At 40.0% G+C, this 16470-nt stretch overlaps 2 protein-coding genes across 4 annotated transcripts in view; one reads left to right on the top strand and one right to left on the bottom strand.

Annotated features, from left to right (window-relative positions):
- Positions 1-458: 458 nt before the first annotated feature.
- LOC309707488 (protein FAM72A) lies at positions 459-5234 on the bottom strand. The gene is made up of 4 exons (XM_082534861.1): positions 4508-5234; positions 4181-4258; positions 3504-3628; positions 459-3399 (listed from the first exon to the last, which is right to left on the bottom strand). Exons 1-4 carry the CDS (start codon positions 4657-4659, stop codon positions 3305-3307), a joined length of 450 nt encoding a protein of 149 aa, XP_082390987.1. The 5' UTR covers positions 4660-5234; the 3' UTR covers positions 459-3304.
- A 90-nt stretch (positions 5235-5324) lies between these two features.
- srgap2 (SLIT-ROBO Rho GTPase activating protein 2) overlaps positions 5325-16470 on the top strand; it is a 57511-nt gene continuing 46365 nt past the window's right edge. The window contains exons 1-2 of one of the 3 annotated variants that reach the window (XM_082532177.1): positions 5325-5414; positions 5933-6321. In XM_082532177.1, coding sequence (XP_082388303.1) covers positions 6255-6321 — 67 coding nt within the window. In that variant the 5' untranslated portion in view covers positions 5325-5414; positions 5933-6254. Of the gene's footprint in view, positions 5415-5932; positions 6322-13581; positions 13733-16470 lie in introns of those variants that run through there. The other 2 variants (XM_082532178.1, XM_082532179.1) reach the window with 2 other exon arrangements.

Below are 16470 nucleotides of genomic sequence, written 5' to 3'. Positions count from 1 at the left end.
TTTGCAGCAGAAATCAAGACTCATTAGACCAGAGAATGTTTCGCCAGTCTTCTATTGTCCTATACTGGTGAGCGCGTGGGATTTGTAGCTCATTTCCTGTTCTTAGCTGATGGAAGTGGCACCTGATGTGGTGTTCTGCTGCTGTAGCTATATCCTCTTCTGCATACCTCGGTTGTAACAACAGATCATTTGAGTTACTGTTGTCTAATATTCAGACAAGATCCCTGTGCCAACAACAGTCACTCCATATGCAAAGTCACTTGTATCACCTTTCTTCACTGATGCTCAGTTTGAACATGGTGCATTGAGTTGCTGTCTGTCTTGGCTAAACAGATGCTTGCATTTGCAGTTGAGCAGTATCTCTAATAAAGTGTCCACTTGTTATATACTCAAAAAAAACTGACAACAAAAAAAAAAAAGTTTGGGGCAACTGAGAAACTTTGAAAAAAAAGAAAAACTTTATTAATTTAACAAGCATACAAAACAACAAATCATTTTCTTCAAACTATCAATGCAGTTTCAGTGCAATTCCAAAATATACATTTTCAGCAGGGCATGTTAATCAAAGTTATTCACATCCAGACACAGCCATTTAAATAGTTCTTCTGATTATCATTTGACAATTGTCCTAGCCAGAGGAAGCTCACGAGTAATACCTTCTTGAGGTAAAACTGCACACATTCAGTCTTTAAATGTACAAAACAAAGCACTACACAATTAAATATTAAATACAGAAACAGAGACATAAGTACTACAGCACAAAACAAAACAAGCAGTTGTAAACAAATTTTGTAAACAAAAAAACCCCAAAGTAAGTATGTGGTGATAGATATTTGGTTTGTGGATATAATAAATACCTAGCTGATGCACTGTATGGTATCCACACAGACAGTATTTGGTGTGAAAGTGTGACAGACTGTCAGTTATAATTTTTAAAAGGTGATAGATGTGGAAAATACAGAAAAAGTTTCCTCGTTTATGGGTGTATTTCCACAACTAAAGGCTATAGCATAGACAAACAGAGGCCAGTTAAACATTTTAAAAAGCTGCTTCCTTTCTTCTCCTCTTCCTTCACCTAAAAAGTGGGACATTCAACATTTGCTCATTTTTTCCTTTTTTAAAATAATGTTCACCGGCAACACAGGAAGTTGTCAATCACCCACAGAAACATTGTTACTTTAAGACAGGATCATAGTATTAGCAGGGCACAGCAGTGAAACAATAACAAGAGCTTAAGGATGGCACTGTGAAAAAGAGGCTTTGAGTTGAGTCTGTTGTGAATGGAGGATTTTGTAGCTTGCTGAGTAAATGGCCTGGTCACTCAGTGATGACAGGTTAATATACAGCAACAGCCCAGAGGTTACAGTTTAACAGAGGTTCATTTCAGTAAGGCTAAAATATTCAATTTTGGGAGCTTTGTAGCACTGGTTTAAGCATCATTTCAAACAGCTCACAAATAAAAAGTCAAAGGCTTTTCTATAAATCAGGCGCCACATGAAGTAATTATCTTTCTAGACTAGGAGGCAACCTGTAAGTTAAACACTGATATGTCCCATGATTCTTTGGAGTTCACTTTTTCCATCTCCTCAGTTGCTACAGGTATGCTGCTACATAAAAAGTGAACAGTTGTGCAACAGAAACAGAGCTAGGACACTCGCACCCATTTGAGCTCATGTTTTCACGATCTTGCTTCATGATCGGCATGCTTTTTTTAAATTGTCACAAATGTAAGCATTTGTTTATATTGAGCTATTTATTGTTTGAGCTCTGGGTGAATACTCCACTCAGCTGCTCCACAGGCTTGTGTGAAAGCACAACCCATTCATAGGTTAGTAAGTTAGTAAGGAACACTGCTACAGTCAGACTCGGCTGGGTGTTAAACACTTAAATGCTGCTATCACAAGTGCAGCAAACACTATGTCAGCATCTCAAAATCCACCAATGACAGAAGAGCAGATTGTAAGGTAACCTAAATTAAATATGCCCTTTACGACCAAGGAACATAAATAGATACATCACTCTGTAATTGTGCTATTTCTTCAATATGAGGGATTCAAAAAGAACTCAAAGTTTCAGTTAGCGCCTTTTCATTAATTTGACAGCATCTGAGCATGTTAGCTTTGTGCCTGAATGGGCACCCCGATAACTTTTAAGCAAAAGTCGTGACAGTAATTTTTCCGGGTAGAAAAAATTTGTGTCACATTCGACATGGCGTAAATCTGAATGCATGCCTCTGCTGCATCTGTGCGAGTTGAGTATCTCACGAGTTGATCCCAATAAGACAGAAAAGCTCTTTTTTTCTTTACGCGTCAATAGCTGCTGCCAATAATTCGACATATCACTCAAAATATTACAAACACACGTTTGTCTCTTTGTCAGTCCCCTTAGTATATCTTAATAAAACCTCGAGGAACATGAACGTAAAAGTCACCCATGTCTGAAGAACAGAATGCTGTCACTTTAACATTTTAATGTCCCATATCTGAAAAGGCCTCCAGAGATTAAAAGATTACCGTTATTAGAAGCTTTACTTATTACAGCACATTCAACATAAAGATAAGTGCTATTAAAAAAAAGGATATAGGTAAATTTCAGACCTCCTACCCAGAAAAATCTGATGGTGTTAATGGTGTGAAAAAGCAAAGCATTCACTGGTATGTACCATTAATTAATCACACCACACCCAACTTTTCATAAGGCTGATCAAAACAATGAGCTCTGAAAAGCAGAACACACTACATTATGGAGTGTAGCTGTCTGTTATTTTCAATTTAATTCAGCTGCATGTTTTTTTTTTGTTAAAATAATAGCACACAAATGTACAAAAATGAGAGAAAGACTGAAAAGAATGTGTGAATGTGCGTGTCTGTGCTTTTAACAGTGAAAAGTGATCAGGAAAGGCATGGTCACAGGTTAAAGGGTAATTAAAACACTCAATTACGAGCACCAAAAGCTTCCCCTGTACCGCTCTCTTTGGGTTTAAACCTTCCAGTATTTACAGCCACACCCCAAATCACTAATGTCAAGGCAGGTGTTCTCTGCCAGCTTATAGTGGAAAAACACCTGCTGTGACACCACTTTTTTTTTCCAGGTAGGGTCATAAGTGAACAATGGTTTAATCTTTCAGCCCACACAGAGTAGTACAGCAGGATTGCTGGTCCCATGTAACTGGGTGTTCATTTACCCTTTTGGTTCCTCTTCTTTTGTCTCATCCCAGCATGGATTATACACTTTTTTTCTTTTTTTAAATCTCCACCTCTCAAAAGCTGGCACTCCAGGTCTCTCACATTGTCCATATCCCACTCTACCTAATACACTCCTCCTCTGATGGGCTTTCTGATTCTTCATTCTCGCTGTCATCTAGCTCAGGAAGATCTCCCCAAAGGAGCAGATTAAGGCCTGCAGACACATGTGAAGGGGACTTATGAAGTCTTATGTACACATCTCATGGACTATGCAATTGCATAGCATTTCAGTTTTATCAAAGGTGAATTTATACTGACCCGTTGAATCCAGTCTGTTGAGAGTAGAAACAGCATCGCTATTGAACATCCAGAAGTGGCCGTTGTTACAGGAGAGCAGGCAGGGTTTGCAGGGGGCTACAACGTGATAGCCCACAACATTTCCACTAAAAGAGGGAGGGAGCGAGGATAAAGAAGAAACGTGAGTCAGCTATTTGCTGGGGGCACTTCTGAAAAGTGCCAACACTACTAGTGAGTTTCCATTATCTAACACATGTTTGTGTTTGCCCTGCGTACAATAACAAAAGCCCATGAACACAAATGAAACTCTATAAAGGTTCACTGTTTACTGTACTGTGCTGTAAATATGATTTAAAATTAATATGTGCAGACATAACTGGCAATGGCTTTAATATTTATTTAACTGACATTTTTAAGTAAAGACAAGTATTTTCCGGTATCATTTGATCACTTGTGCTAAAGTGTATAAATTGTAATGTTGCTTTTCAAGCACTACCTAATGTTTAGTATAGCAACAGGCTCAAAAATAAAATAATCAGCATATAAACTTACAGTTGACAGGCCCAACAATTTGTACAGATATGTGTACATATGCAACTACCTGTTTGGTGTCCTTCTTATGAATATCAACAGATTATGTTTCCAAAGTAAACACTGCAAAGACGAAAAGGAATAATATAATATAATATAATATATACCATTTGAGACATGCGATGTCTCTCAGTTTGCATTTACAGCTTTCAGTGGAGTAGCAGCTGGCCACAAAGTCAACAGTTCTGCGGGGAGGGTTCGTGCAAGGAGACACAAACACACCCATTAAAGGACAAAAAAACAACAACACACACACTTATTTTATATTGTCATACAACAAACCCTATTAATTATAACGGCAGCTTGGCCAGAGCATTGTGTATCTCCTCCAATCGGTTAAGCAGACAGACATCACTTTGCCACAGTTTTGCCACTTGCCTTGGAAACCGACATAAACAAAAACTAGCAGCACTACTAAGAAAATTAGCTCTTACCTATTGGGAGGTATGTCAGTGGAAAACAGCTCGACCTCGGTGTCTGCAAGAAGCACTGCCTTCATGCCTCTCGTGCAGAGCAGGCTGTCACAAAATATGCAGTTCACCTGGGTCACACACTTGTTTTTAAAATTAGCGTTTGAAGTAGACATTGTTGTTTTGCTAAATGCGGACTTCGCCCTTTTTTTCACGTTCTTTCTGCCTCCGGACAGCAAACGCAGAAAGGGAAAAAAGAACCAGACACTGAGAATTCTCACTAACCGTTCACTTCGGTTTAATAAAGCTGTAAATTAACTTTGCAAGCGTCAACGCTAGCTCCAATGTCCTTGTGCAAACGTTAGCCTTTCCTAACGATATAACGGAAGGCAGCTAACGTTAGCTTGTGAAACGAACATACGAAGGGATATATATATATATATATATTCTCGCGAAACCCGCTCTATATGTATAAAACAAGCTGTACTGTTAATTAATCCACGATATCGATGAACAACTGGCCTGTTTTCACGGCTTACTGGGCATCCATTCATGTACTTAACAGCTAACTAAATAGCTGTCAGCTTTGTTTACAACTTCCTGGTATTTAACGGGACTTCCTTAAACTATCTTTAAAAGACCCTATACGCTATTTTGATTGGATGTACACTTTATAGTAACCAACGCTATTGGTCAAATTCATTACGGATTCTGAATGCGATTGGGTAAAAATTCAACTTGACGAACCCTGATTCAAAATTCTGAAAAAAGCTGATTGGTGGACTTGAATGTCGTTCACGTGTGACCGTTTGACCAATCGTGGTGGAGTGGTAGGTATGAGGCGGGGTCGTAGTTTAGCCAGTGTAAAAGAAAAAGAAAGTTGACGTAGTAATAGGCTGAAGATGGAATGCATTTTAATATATGTATACAGGTATTCTGTTCTTATAAAAGCTGAATTTATGAAGGAATGTATGTATTTATTCACAACTAGCGTGTTAAGGGTTAGAATTTATATGCATTTACGCTAATGTTCATAGCTAAATAAAGCACGAGGCTCTCTTCAGCCACATTTGCAGTGACCTGCTCCTAAATAGGTGTTCCTCTACCAACACATTTAAACTAAGCTCACCTAGGCAAATAAATACCCGTCGGTCCTGCAGCATGCAAGCTAAAGGCTTGCTGTAGCAGATGTAGTTGTATGTACTCGTGAATGTGTGCATCCATGCCTGTCCTGCGCACTGGGGGCTGACCAGCAGCCAGCCCCTCCATCTCTCCACTTGGTTTCCTCTTTCGCACTTCAGGAGGTGGGTGGTGGAAGAGAGGGTAGCACTTTAGTTTAGACAAGCATACGGGCAGCAGTGAGATCGAGATTCGCTCGGGGCAAGTAACAAAAGAAAAAACTTTCCAAAGTGCTGAGTAAGAAGTTAATCGGGTTTTTTTTTCGTAAAGGGAATGACTCTCCTTTCTCATGAAGCTGTTGGCACCATTACTCTTGAGGAGGCGGTGAGGCGCGGCGTCGGGAAGGAGCACACAGCAGCAGCAGCGCCAAACTCACAATGCGCCCTGAGTGAGCAGAGGCAGGGAGACAATACTTATCCACGGGAACACTGAAGAGCTGTAAATATCTCATTTTGGCTGTTTTGTTTCTTTTTTCCTTTTTTGAAAAACCGGCTCCAGATTGACAATCCTTCCATCTACGGCTGATTTGTTGAATTATTAAAAGAAATTTGACTTTACTGCGAGGACAAGTGGTTGATCTCCAAACTCAGCCATGACGTCTCCAGCGAAATTCCGAAAGGACAAGGAGATCGTGGCCGAATATGAGACTCAAGTTAAAGGTAAAACTTTTCAAAGCCCCTCAGATGTTTTCATGCAGCACAACCCGGAGAGATTTAGCGTCAAATCTGTGCTTACTTTACTGCGTGCTGTGTTTGATCTGACTTGGCGTAATGCATCCCATTTTTTTCTGTTACCCTCACCTCTCCTATCCTACCAGGCGTAAAGGACAGACTTGCCTTTGCATTTCACCAACCATTCGAGAAGGTTGTCATTGTGCAGACGTGGCGGATCACTTTTTGTGTGTATAAATAATGGCAATCATAAATGGTACATGATGATCAGCGTGCCCCCAAGCGTGTGATCGCTCTCCTTTAAGGCAACGCGCCGATGGCCAACAAAAGGCGAAAGGAAACGCTCACAAATTAGGTGTCGTCCAGATGTGGTCTCACCGCGGCCTCCTATCAAAGCATACGTTAAGGTGATGTGTGTATGTTTGCGTAGAGGACCCACAGGGCTGAGGTTTCGACACTGTACAAGGCAGGGCGTTTTCTTTCCCCTTCTGTGTCTCCTGCGTGTCTGTGCTGCTGCTGTGCACCGGCACCGCTCGCTCATGCGTTAAACGCAGACTGCAATTAAATGATCGATTTGTGCCCTGGCTTGTTCATCGATCGCAGTTCATCGGTGCAGCTTCTGCCGGTGATCAAGGACACGAGAGGGCTGGGAGAGTAGATTGTAGCTGTTAGGAAGGATCGTTTGAGTTGTTAACTAGTCGCTAGCTGATTGTTGTGTTTGTTGATTTTTTTCCCTGTCATCAGGCAGTCACACTGGATCCAGCACCCACTGTCACTCAGAGTGACAGTGTGTGCTTATCAGATCTTGGGGGGTGAGGGGTTGTGTGGTATGTACTTGAGGCTGGAGAGGGAAGGAACAGGCTCAGAGGTACCAGGAAGGGGAGTGGGTGTTACAGCATGTTTGCACTGTTACTGCAGTGCCAGATGACTAGATAAGATGGGCCACTGCTTGGCTTATCCCCCAACACCACCACCACGACTGCTTGATTCTTATTTCCATTTCGAAGAGAAGACACCAGCCCACTTCACGCCCTCGCCTCTTTACTGGCACCTCTCAGCACTCCTCTTCTGCCGAAGAAATTCCCCATGGCGTTCTTTGACGAAGCTTGATAGTCAGTAAGGAACAAAATACTTTTGAAGCGTTATCGGAGATCACAAGGTTGTTAAACTGGAATTACTGGTGTCAATGCACATATGAGTGGCAAACACAAGGAAGAGCGCTCGTCGAGTGTCTCAGTGAGGTGTGGAGCAACGGAAAGCAGACAAAACACACCTTTGATGTCCCCGTTGGCATAGATTTAACAAGTTTATGGAACCTCAGGTCATTGAAGCTAGTCATCCATAAGCTGTTGTTTATTTGTGCAGTTGAACTGAGGTTTATTTTAGACCTCTCAAACCTTTCCTTTCAATATTCTTTATTTTATTTTTCTGACACTAAATCTGCAACAAATCCTGGCAGAGGTTTGATTTGGCGATGCACTAAAACAGGTATTTCTGGCATCTGAACAAAACACCAGAGTAATTCAGGGTAACCTGGCTCACAGTTAACCATTTCTTCCTTCTTTGCTTCATTTGAAAACTTTGGCTGGCACCACAGTGGCATTAGCGCCGTTGTCTCTGTGTCCTTTAGACTGCTGTTTATGCCCAGCGGCACGTGTAAAGACTTTCTGTCTGTGCTGTTTTGTGGGCACTGTCTGCTGGGTTTGTCAGACTGCGGACTTAATGTTTGCCCATCGACCCTCTGCATTGATTCCTCCTGTCACTTACCTCACTGCTCCCCATCCTATCTAGAAGGAACTGATTATAGGGTAAATCTGTGCATCCTCATATCTATTTGAGGGGTGTGTGTGTGTAGAGATGCATCGAGATGCTGTCTCTTCTGTGACATTCCCAACAGCATGCCTTCACTACAGCCTGTCATTATCCTGTGTGCTGCTGCTAAAGACTCTCTTGTAGAAAGCATCAGGCAGCTCTCACTCTTTTTCTCTCTGTGTTTGCTAACGCGTGTCTGTCTTGTTTCCCAAATCTTCGCTAGATCCGCTCTACAAATTTCAGTTCTGCTAGCCAAGAAGGGCTCATGCGTACCTGCATGACTCTGCTATTATCAGGCAGAAGGGATAGACTTTACATGTCGCAGCCATGCACTGCAGCATCATGGGGAAAATGGATTTAAATCCTCCCCAGATGACATTCATGAAGCGCTGCAGCAAGAGAGGGAGAGGCATGAATGCTCACGCTCTCACTGATGAGTGTGCTTGACAGTGTTTGTCAAGCACACGGTGAATGGATTTCTGCTGATTATTCTGGCTTATTAGCTACTATAAATTTGTGTTTGTGGCCTGTGGTTTATTGTTTCTACAGACTGGTCACACTTCTGCAGTATTGTCATACATACATACACTGATCATCTGTGCCATCATACTGTGTTCTAGCACAGTTGTTACTTGGTGGAAATAGAGATGGTATCCACGTGTTATGTAGTTTTAGTATTCCATGCAACATTAGGCAGTATTGGGCAGAAAAAGATGAAAAATCATCAAAAGCTCTGGTGAGATTTTGAGATTATTTGTTCCCTTTATATGGCTCAGTGTTTTAAAGCTTAAAATACACTCAGTAACTGGTGACTGTTTGACTTTTACAGATGGAAAATACTTGTATTTGACATTATGATTTGTAATGCTCTGTATTCTTTTGATTACCAAAAAATGATGTTGTGACTCGATACCACAGGCACGGCGATGTCAGTGGACGTGGTCACCTCATCTGTTGACAGGGTACCTGGATAAGGTTTTAAATGCACACCGGCGCTCGAATGCTGTCATCTCTTTGTCTTTGTTATTTCACACAGACAGAGTCCCGATATTCTAATATTGGATTCTGGCTGATGAAAGGAATTTTCCTACTTGGTTTGGAAGAGGGTGTGTGTGTGTGTATAAGTGCCTGAAGAGAGGCACACACACACACAGACAGATGTGCTGAGAAGTAAAAGACAGACAGAAAGAGAATCAGGAATGGAGAAAGAGGAAGAGAAAATACGACATATTTGCAGAGGGATAGAGAGGTTATGACTTCAGAGTATTGAGTTTTTTGGGAACCAAATAAAAAAAGCTGTGACTATTCACCAGCACTTTAAGTAGATCTTTCTATTGTAATTTTAAAAATCCACACGTGTTTGCAGGCAGGTAAACGAGGGTTAGGGTGAAAGCCTGTAAATGTGTGTCGACCAAACACTAGAGAGCAACTTCCTATATTCCAGTGGCAGCCTTTAATATCAGGAGCAAGAAATATTTTAGTGGAAAATTAAGGTGTGCCGAGTCTTTTAACAGATGTTTCATTTTTCAAATGCGTTTTGGCTCAGCCCTTAAGCAGCTGTCGGTGTTTTACACATCTGGGAATGTTAATAACTATCTGCCTTTGTTGCCACTGATCAATTTTGATTGGCCGTGGTGTTTTTGTGGTTTGCTGAAAAAAAATACAAAAAGGGTACGAGTGGCCATTCAATTTGACGTCGAACTGAATAACTGTTGCTGAGTTTTAGAGTAAATACTGAGAGACCCATTTAAAGAAACAGTATCCTTACTTTACTTACTTTTCCTAGCAGGCTAATAAGCTCAGTCATCTCTGCAAGTGTGATGTGCGTCTGTCTATGTGTACATATAAACTGCGTGTTTACGGTTGCCAGAGAAACATATGATTTAGGATAAATGGCTGCTTTCACTAGCACACAATAGGAAAGGTGGTGTCACAGCAAGAGGTTTTGTCTGCATGACTGTGGCTCTCTGTCTTTGTTTTATGTGAGGTTCTGTGCTTGGCCTGTATTTCTCTTTGCGACTCCATTGTTGTTGAGTGATGTTTATTTGAAGAGAAGGTGCAGGGACAGTGTGGAGATCTCTGTTTTGTCTTTATCCACGTTAAGGGGCAGAAGGAAAAGTGAAACGACACTTGAAACACTGACCCACTTTTGCAATGGCTTTCATATCAAATGGCTATGAACCAGGAATCAGGGTTAAGCTCTTAACTACTGCTTACTGACCAGTCAAGTTTAGTTGAAGGTCTTATAAACCATAGTAAGACACTGTAGGCCTTTTGGCGAATGTCTCCACCTTTTGGCTGTACTGCAGGAACATCAGGTCTAGACTCTTAAATGGTATGAACTTGCTGGGAAGCCAACATTTCAAACATTTAATTGTTCTATATGTCACATTTATTTTGTGGCATGGCAAGTGGAAAATGGAGAGTTCCAAGTTCTTTAGGCTACTGGACTTTATAAAAGATAGTTAAAGCCTACTTATGGTTTTAAATAATGTTTTCTTCCTCATATCTGTTATTTCAGTTGATAAACTGAGTCTGAAATAGTTATTATGTGTTACAAGAACATGTCTAGGTGTCATATCAGTTTAACAGTAAACAAAATTATAACCTGTTGCTTAATGCCAGGGAAGTGATAGCAATAATCTATTAACTCAGTCTGTGGTTTTTGGTGCTGTTTTCCTCATATTTGTTTAGGATTATAGTTTGCTCTTCTTTTGGCTCCTCATTCCTAGATTCTGAAAACCTGGGTTTACTCATTGACCTTATAACCAGTGTCATTTGACCATTTGGCGTGACTGTAGTTAAGTTTAGTTAAGTCAGATGATGAAAAGATATCCTGGTTGTAGAGCTGGGCGATATGAGATTTTTTCATATCACGATATGTTTTTTTTCATTTCAGGCGATAACGATATCTATCACGATATGAGCCAAATAACTATATTTGTAAGATTTAAATGTGCCGTTGCTCACAAGTAAAATGTGAAATAATCAGCAGCTTGTTTTTATTTAAATATTTATTTCCCATAATAAGTTCAACAGATGTACTTAAGGAACATGAGACTTTTTCAGATAAATAAAGGCAAATATTGCAAACTACACAAAAGGCAGCCGCTAAAGCGTTTAAGTTTCAAAATAGGACAAACGAAACAGACTAAATTGTCAATTCCACTTAGAAACAAAATATTAATTCTAAAAATAAATCTTAGTTTGTTTTACAGAAGAACAGACAAAACTAACTAACTTTTGTCAATATCAAATAAACTGAGAACTAAAAGGAAATTCTCAATCTCTCCTTGTTGTATAGCTGAGCTTTTCAAACAGTTTTAACAGTTACTTTAGTCTGACAAAAGCCGAATGACGAATTAGCGCTTCCAGTCAGACACTGAGGATACGTCCACACGTACACGGGTATTTTTGAAAACGGAGATTTTCCGTTTTCGTTTTAAAAAATAATCCCGTCCACACATAAAGGCAGAAATGAAGGAAAACGCTGCTATGAACATGCCAAAGCAGCAGGTGGCGCTAGATTCCTAACCGTGCCGAAATGTCGGCCAATCAGAAGTCTAGAAGCCTCGGTGGGAAAAGTAAACAAAGCTGGGGCATAGAAGCAGAACCGAGTCGTATGTGTGGAGGGACAGTAACTGTGTGTATATGTAAGCAAACACTGCAGAGAGTAGAATTAACAGTATTGTAGAAATTAATTTCACCGAAACAATAACGTGGCGCAGTGTGACGCATGCACCAGTTTATTGTATTTCCAGACTTGCTTTCGGCACAATTTACAGTGCACGCTACTCTGTTTTTTGTCAGACTTGAAATAGCCGAAATACCTTCACACTACGGAGCTTCTATGGCTCTTCCGTTTGACAATCTCTCCAGCGTTGGAACCATCATCTGTTTTCTCTTCGGTCACGCTCGGTTGATTTTTCTAGTCGGCACACTCATTTCCTCCATTACCCGCTGGCTGCTTCCCAAACAAACACACGTGCGGCTTGGCACTTGTGCTGTACGTAACAAGTCACGCGACGTGACGCTGCGGCTGTGATTGGTTCGGCTCTGCGCTACTTAGTTTGGATTGGCTGACCTTTTTTTTTTTTTTTTGAGGACAAGAGCGGCGAGGTCTATCGCGATAGCTTAATTTCTCTATCGAGTAAAAGTTATATCACGATACATATCGTTATCGTTCTATCGCCCAGCTCTACCTGGTTGTGTTGAACTTGTTTGCAGCACAGGCCCTGTTTGTGGGTGTGTGGTTGTGAGGACGAGGAAAAGCTTCGTGTGTGATCTTTTTAACAACGTCTGGCTAACTAGAGCTTTACTGCATTGACTTAGTGGTGCAATTATCAACCGTGAGTCAGTCACACAAGTCTCTAACATTATTTGGCGTATCCTGTGTCAGTGTTTGTGTGTGTGTTTATTTATCAGTGTGTGTTGGTATAATGGGGCAGAGGAGGGGGGCCTTGGATTTGAATGTTGTATTGTAAGCTGACTAAAAATGCTGACAGAGCTTAAAATAATCACTCAGGAAGGATGTTTGTGTGCAACTTAGGTTTCGGAGGCCGGGACACACAGGAATCATACAGGAGTGTGTGAAGCTTCCTGTTTGGACCCATGGCTTTGTGTTTGGGCAAAGGAAACGAATGTCTTTCATGCACACACATATGCTGTGACCGTGATTCATGCGTGAGGGTCGTTTTCCCTGCAGTTACCGTATTTGCCTTTCATCATATAAAAGAACGGAGAGAAAGATTTTTAAAAACAAGTTTTTTTATATATATATATATATATATATATATATATATATATATATATATATATATATATATATATATATATATATATATATATATATATATGTATATATATATATATATATATATATATATATATATATATATATGTATATATATATATATATATATATATATGTATATATATATGTATATATATATATATGTATATATATATATGTATATATATATATATATATATATATATATATATATATATATATATATATATATATATATATATATATATATATGTATATATATGTATATATATATATATATATGTATATATATATATATATATATATATATATGTATATATATATATATATATATATATATATATGTATATATATATATATATATATATATATGTATGTATATATATATATATATATATATGTATATATATATATATATGTATATTAGGGGTGCAACGATATTCGTATTGATATTGAACCGTTCGATACAGTGCTTTCGGTTCGGTACGCATATGTATCGAACAATACAACATTTGTAATTTATTTTATCAATTTTCCTTCTGACGATTCTGTCTGTGTTGAGCGCTCAGTGAATCTGCATTCGACTACTCCGCCTAGGCTCGACAGTGCAGCCTAGGCGGAGTAGTCGAATGCAGATTCACTGAGCGCTCAACACAGACAGCATAGTCAGAAGGAAGAGCGCAGGGCAAGCTAGCGAGACAGAAGTTAAGCTCTCCTTGTAACAGGCAAATTGAACCTCATTCAGATCTGGCGTTTGGAATTATTTTGGTTTTCATGTGACGTATGACCCTGAAGGTAAGCGAGTCATGGACTAAAGTAAAACAGTATGTTGGATGTGCCATGCAATGCTCAATTACATTGGTGTGAACTAGTGTGTTAGCGCAGTTAGCTCGTTAAGGTGTTGGCCGTCTAGCCCCATGCACGGAGCGATCGGCGGTAGCTCATTAACGGAGATTTGCCGTGTTGTGGCGTTAAGGTCATTTCAACGAGATTAACCTGAAAGCACTAGTGGGAACACAACGAATATGACTGCACATTTACGCCGACATCATCCTAGTGCAAAGACAAAAACAACAAGCATGCTACTAACTTTAGCCGAGTCATTTAGACAGCTGTTAGCACATGATTCTCCTTATATGTTTAATATGCTGCTGAGAATATAGCCCAGAAGAAGCGGATAGTATAGCTTTTATTTTGGAAAGAGCCATTTCTCTGTAATAAACTCTCTTTTCCAAAGATGAGTGATTCCTCAATCAGATACAGGGCTCGCAATATCGCTAGCCCGACGTCCCGGAGCTAGCGATTTTTTCAGTCGGGCTACCAAAATCTATCTCTTCCCTGCCCGTCGGGCTATTGTAGGAAAAATATATGTCAATGCTTTTGCATTCTTTCAGAAATGTAGCTGGGTAATTATGTCATTGGCATCGGTGAGCCACTGTCAATATGTGACATATTGAAGTCGCGTTTGAATTTGCGCTTGTTTTTTTGCTTTCACTTTGCAATCGTGCGAACTGTGTATAGAGGGCAACAGCACTGATCTGTGAGTGATGATAATTTGTGCACCAATTCCTCTGACATCGTCTTATTAATTGTTAGCTTACTATGCAAACATGACAAGTGAAATCTCCCGCAGCAAGCTTAAACATGTGAGAGGTTGATCGCGCAGAGAATCGCTGAGCTTATGTGAGTGCGTGTGTAAAAGCAGCAGGATATATATTTTAGTTCTGCTGAGCCAAATAAGACAGGTCAGGGTGAAGAAGTGACAGCCAAAGAAAAGCTTACCACAAAACGGAGAAGTTATGACAAATCAGACTATAAGGCAAAAAGAAAGTGCAGCTTTATGTTTTCATGGACAAAAGAATTTCTGTGGCTGCAATATGATGAGCTAAATAACCAGGGCTGCACATAAGTGGTCCGCAGGTGCGCATTCGCTGTCAAAATAAAAAACACGCACAAGGGTTAGGGTTAAATTTAAAAACTGTACTTTTGAGTTAAAATATATATTTATAATTTTAATAAATGACAAATAAAAAATGCATGAACATTTTTTTTGTATCGAAAAAATATCGAACCGTGACACCAAAATATCGAACCGTGACACCAAAGTATCGAACCGAACCGAACCGTGAATTTTGTGTATCGTTGCACCCCTAATATTTATATATATATATATATATCTCCTCAGTTCTCTTTGCAAAGTCACAATAGAACAATGTGTTCCAAACCAGGTGTCCCACTGTCCTTTCAGTTCTGTGTGTGGGACAGTGCGCAGTAGCAGTCGTCTTGTGCCATGTCAGCGGCAGACATAACATGGCTGAAAAATCGCATTGATTTTCTGTTCCCGTTTGCTTGTCTGCTTCCCCATTCTTCACTATTCAGTATGACAATTTACTGTGAGGCTCCTGCGGCACCTGAGAGAAAACACACAGCATTAAATTGACTAACTCTGTAAGTGCTGATCTGGCCTCCTTCAGTGCAGACACACACAAATGTAAACACAGATCACTAGTAAGTGAGTGTTTTGTTGCGATGTGGACCGAGATGTCTCACTGACGACGCAGTCGATTGCTGAGAGATAAAAGAGAAATGTCTGTTTCTTACCTGGTGCAGTAGCAGATCTAAGATGTGACAGCTCATCAGAGAGATGATGACATGTACGGTGCTTTAAAGTGAATGATAAACACAAGAAATAAAATAGCTGTTAGAGGGGCCAAGTGGGTAAGGACAGAGGTCATCTAGTCATCTAGATGACTGCTGTTAACTACTGCCAGATGTTCCAGATGCAAGGATTGGGTAACAGATGTTGTGTTTGCCCTGGTTGGCTACTCCCGACAGTTTGGCTGATACCCCTATACAAGGCCAACAGTGCTGAGGCATGCTGTGATTGGCTGAAATCTTCCCTCCCTCTTTTCAGGTGCCTCTGCTTTTTTTATTTGAAGAGCTGCTTGTGTGTGTGTGCGTGTGCACGTGTGTTTGCACATGTGTGTTTGGGTGCACCTGTTTGTCTGGTCAATATGTTGCCTCGTTTGTGACATTTTGAAACATGTGGAAGCTATTTGTTCATGCAGAACACACACACACACACACACACACACACACACACACACACACACACACACACGAAGCCTTGCAGACTTTGTTGTTACCTGCTGTAGATTTTGTTTTTGCATAATTTCAACTGTAGCATTCCACCCAGACAGTTGGTTTTTGTAAGCTGATGAAGCTGAACAGTGTTGTGTTGGAGAAGTTACTACTTGCCTATGTTTGTGCGTGTGCAGGCAATACGTTTCAAATCCTTTTTTAAATATTGATCTGCTTTGTTTTTTTTATTGCTGTATCATATATTTCCAAGAAACTCAACAGATAAACTTTCTGTAGATAAAATGACCAGATGGAAGCGCTCGATTGTGGCTGATACTGAAATTACTAGATATGCAATCGGTGTCGAATCATACTTCATTACAAACCAGTAAATCTGTCTTTTTTAAACCAGAGATATGGAGTAGATGGTTACCTTAGAATAAAACAGCTGG

The sequence above is a fragment of the Aulonocara stuartgranti genome (assembly GCF_965226115.1).
Source record: "Aulonocara stuartgranti genome assembly, chromosome: 5".
NCBI classification, from domain to species: Eukaryota; Metazoa; Chordata; class Actinopteri; order Cichliformes; family Cichlidae; genus Aulonocara; species Aulonocara stuartgranti.
The sequence above is the reverse complement of the archived record's forward strand: the minus strand, read 5'-3'. Positions and strand labels throughout refer to the sequence as shown.

Excerpts from the sequence above, each read along its gene's own strand:
- LOC309707488 (XM_082534861.1), bottom strand. The coding sequence starts at position 4,659 with ATGTCTACTTCAAACGCTAATTTTAAAAACAAGTGTGTGACCCAGGTG. Across the intron at positions 4,259-4,507 it reads ACTGACATACCTCCCAATAG|AACTGTTGACTTTGTGGCCA; the intron begins GTAAGAGCTAAT and ends CCCTCCCCGCAG. Across the intron at positions 3,629-4,180 it reads GACATCGCATGTCTCAAATG|TGGAAATGTTGTGGGCTATC; the intron begins GTATATATTATA and ends TCCCTCTTTTAG.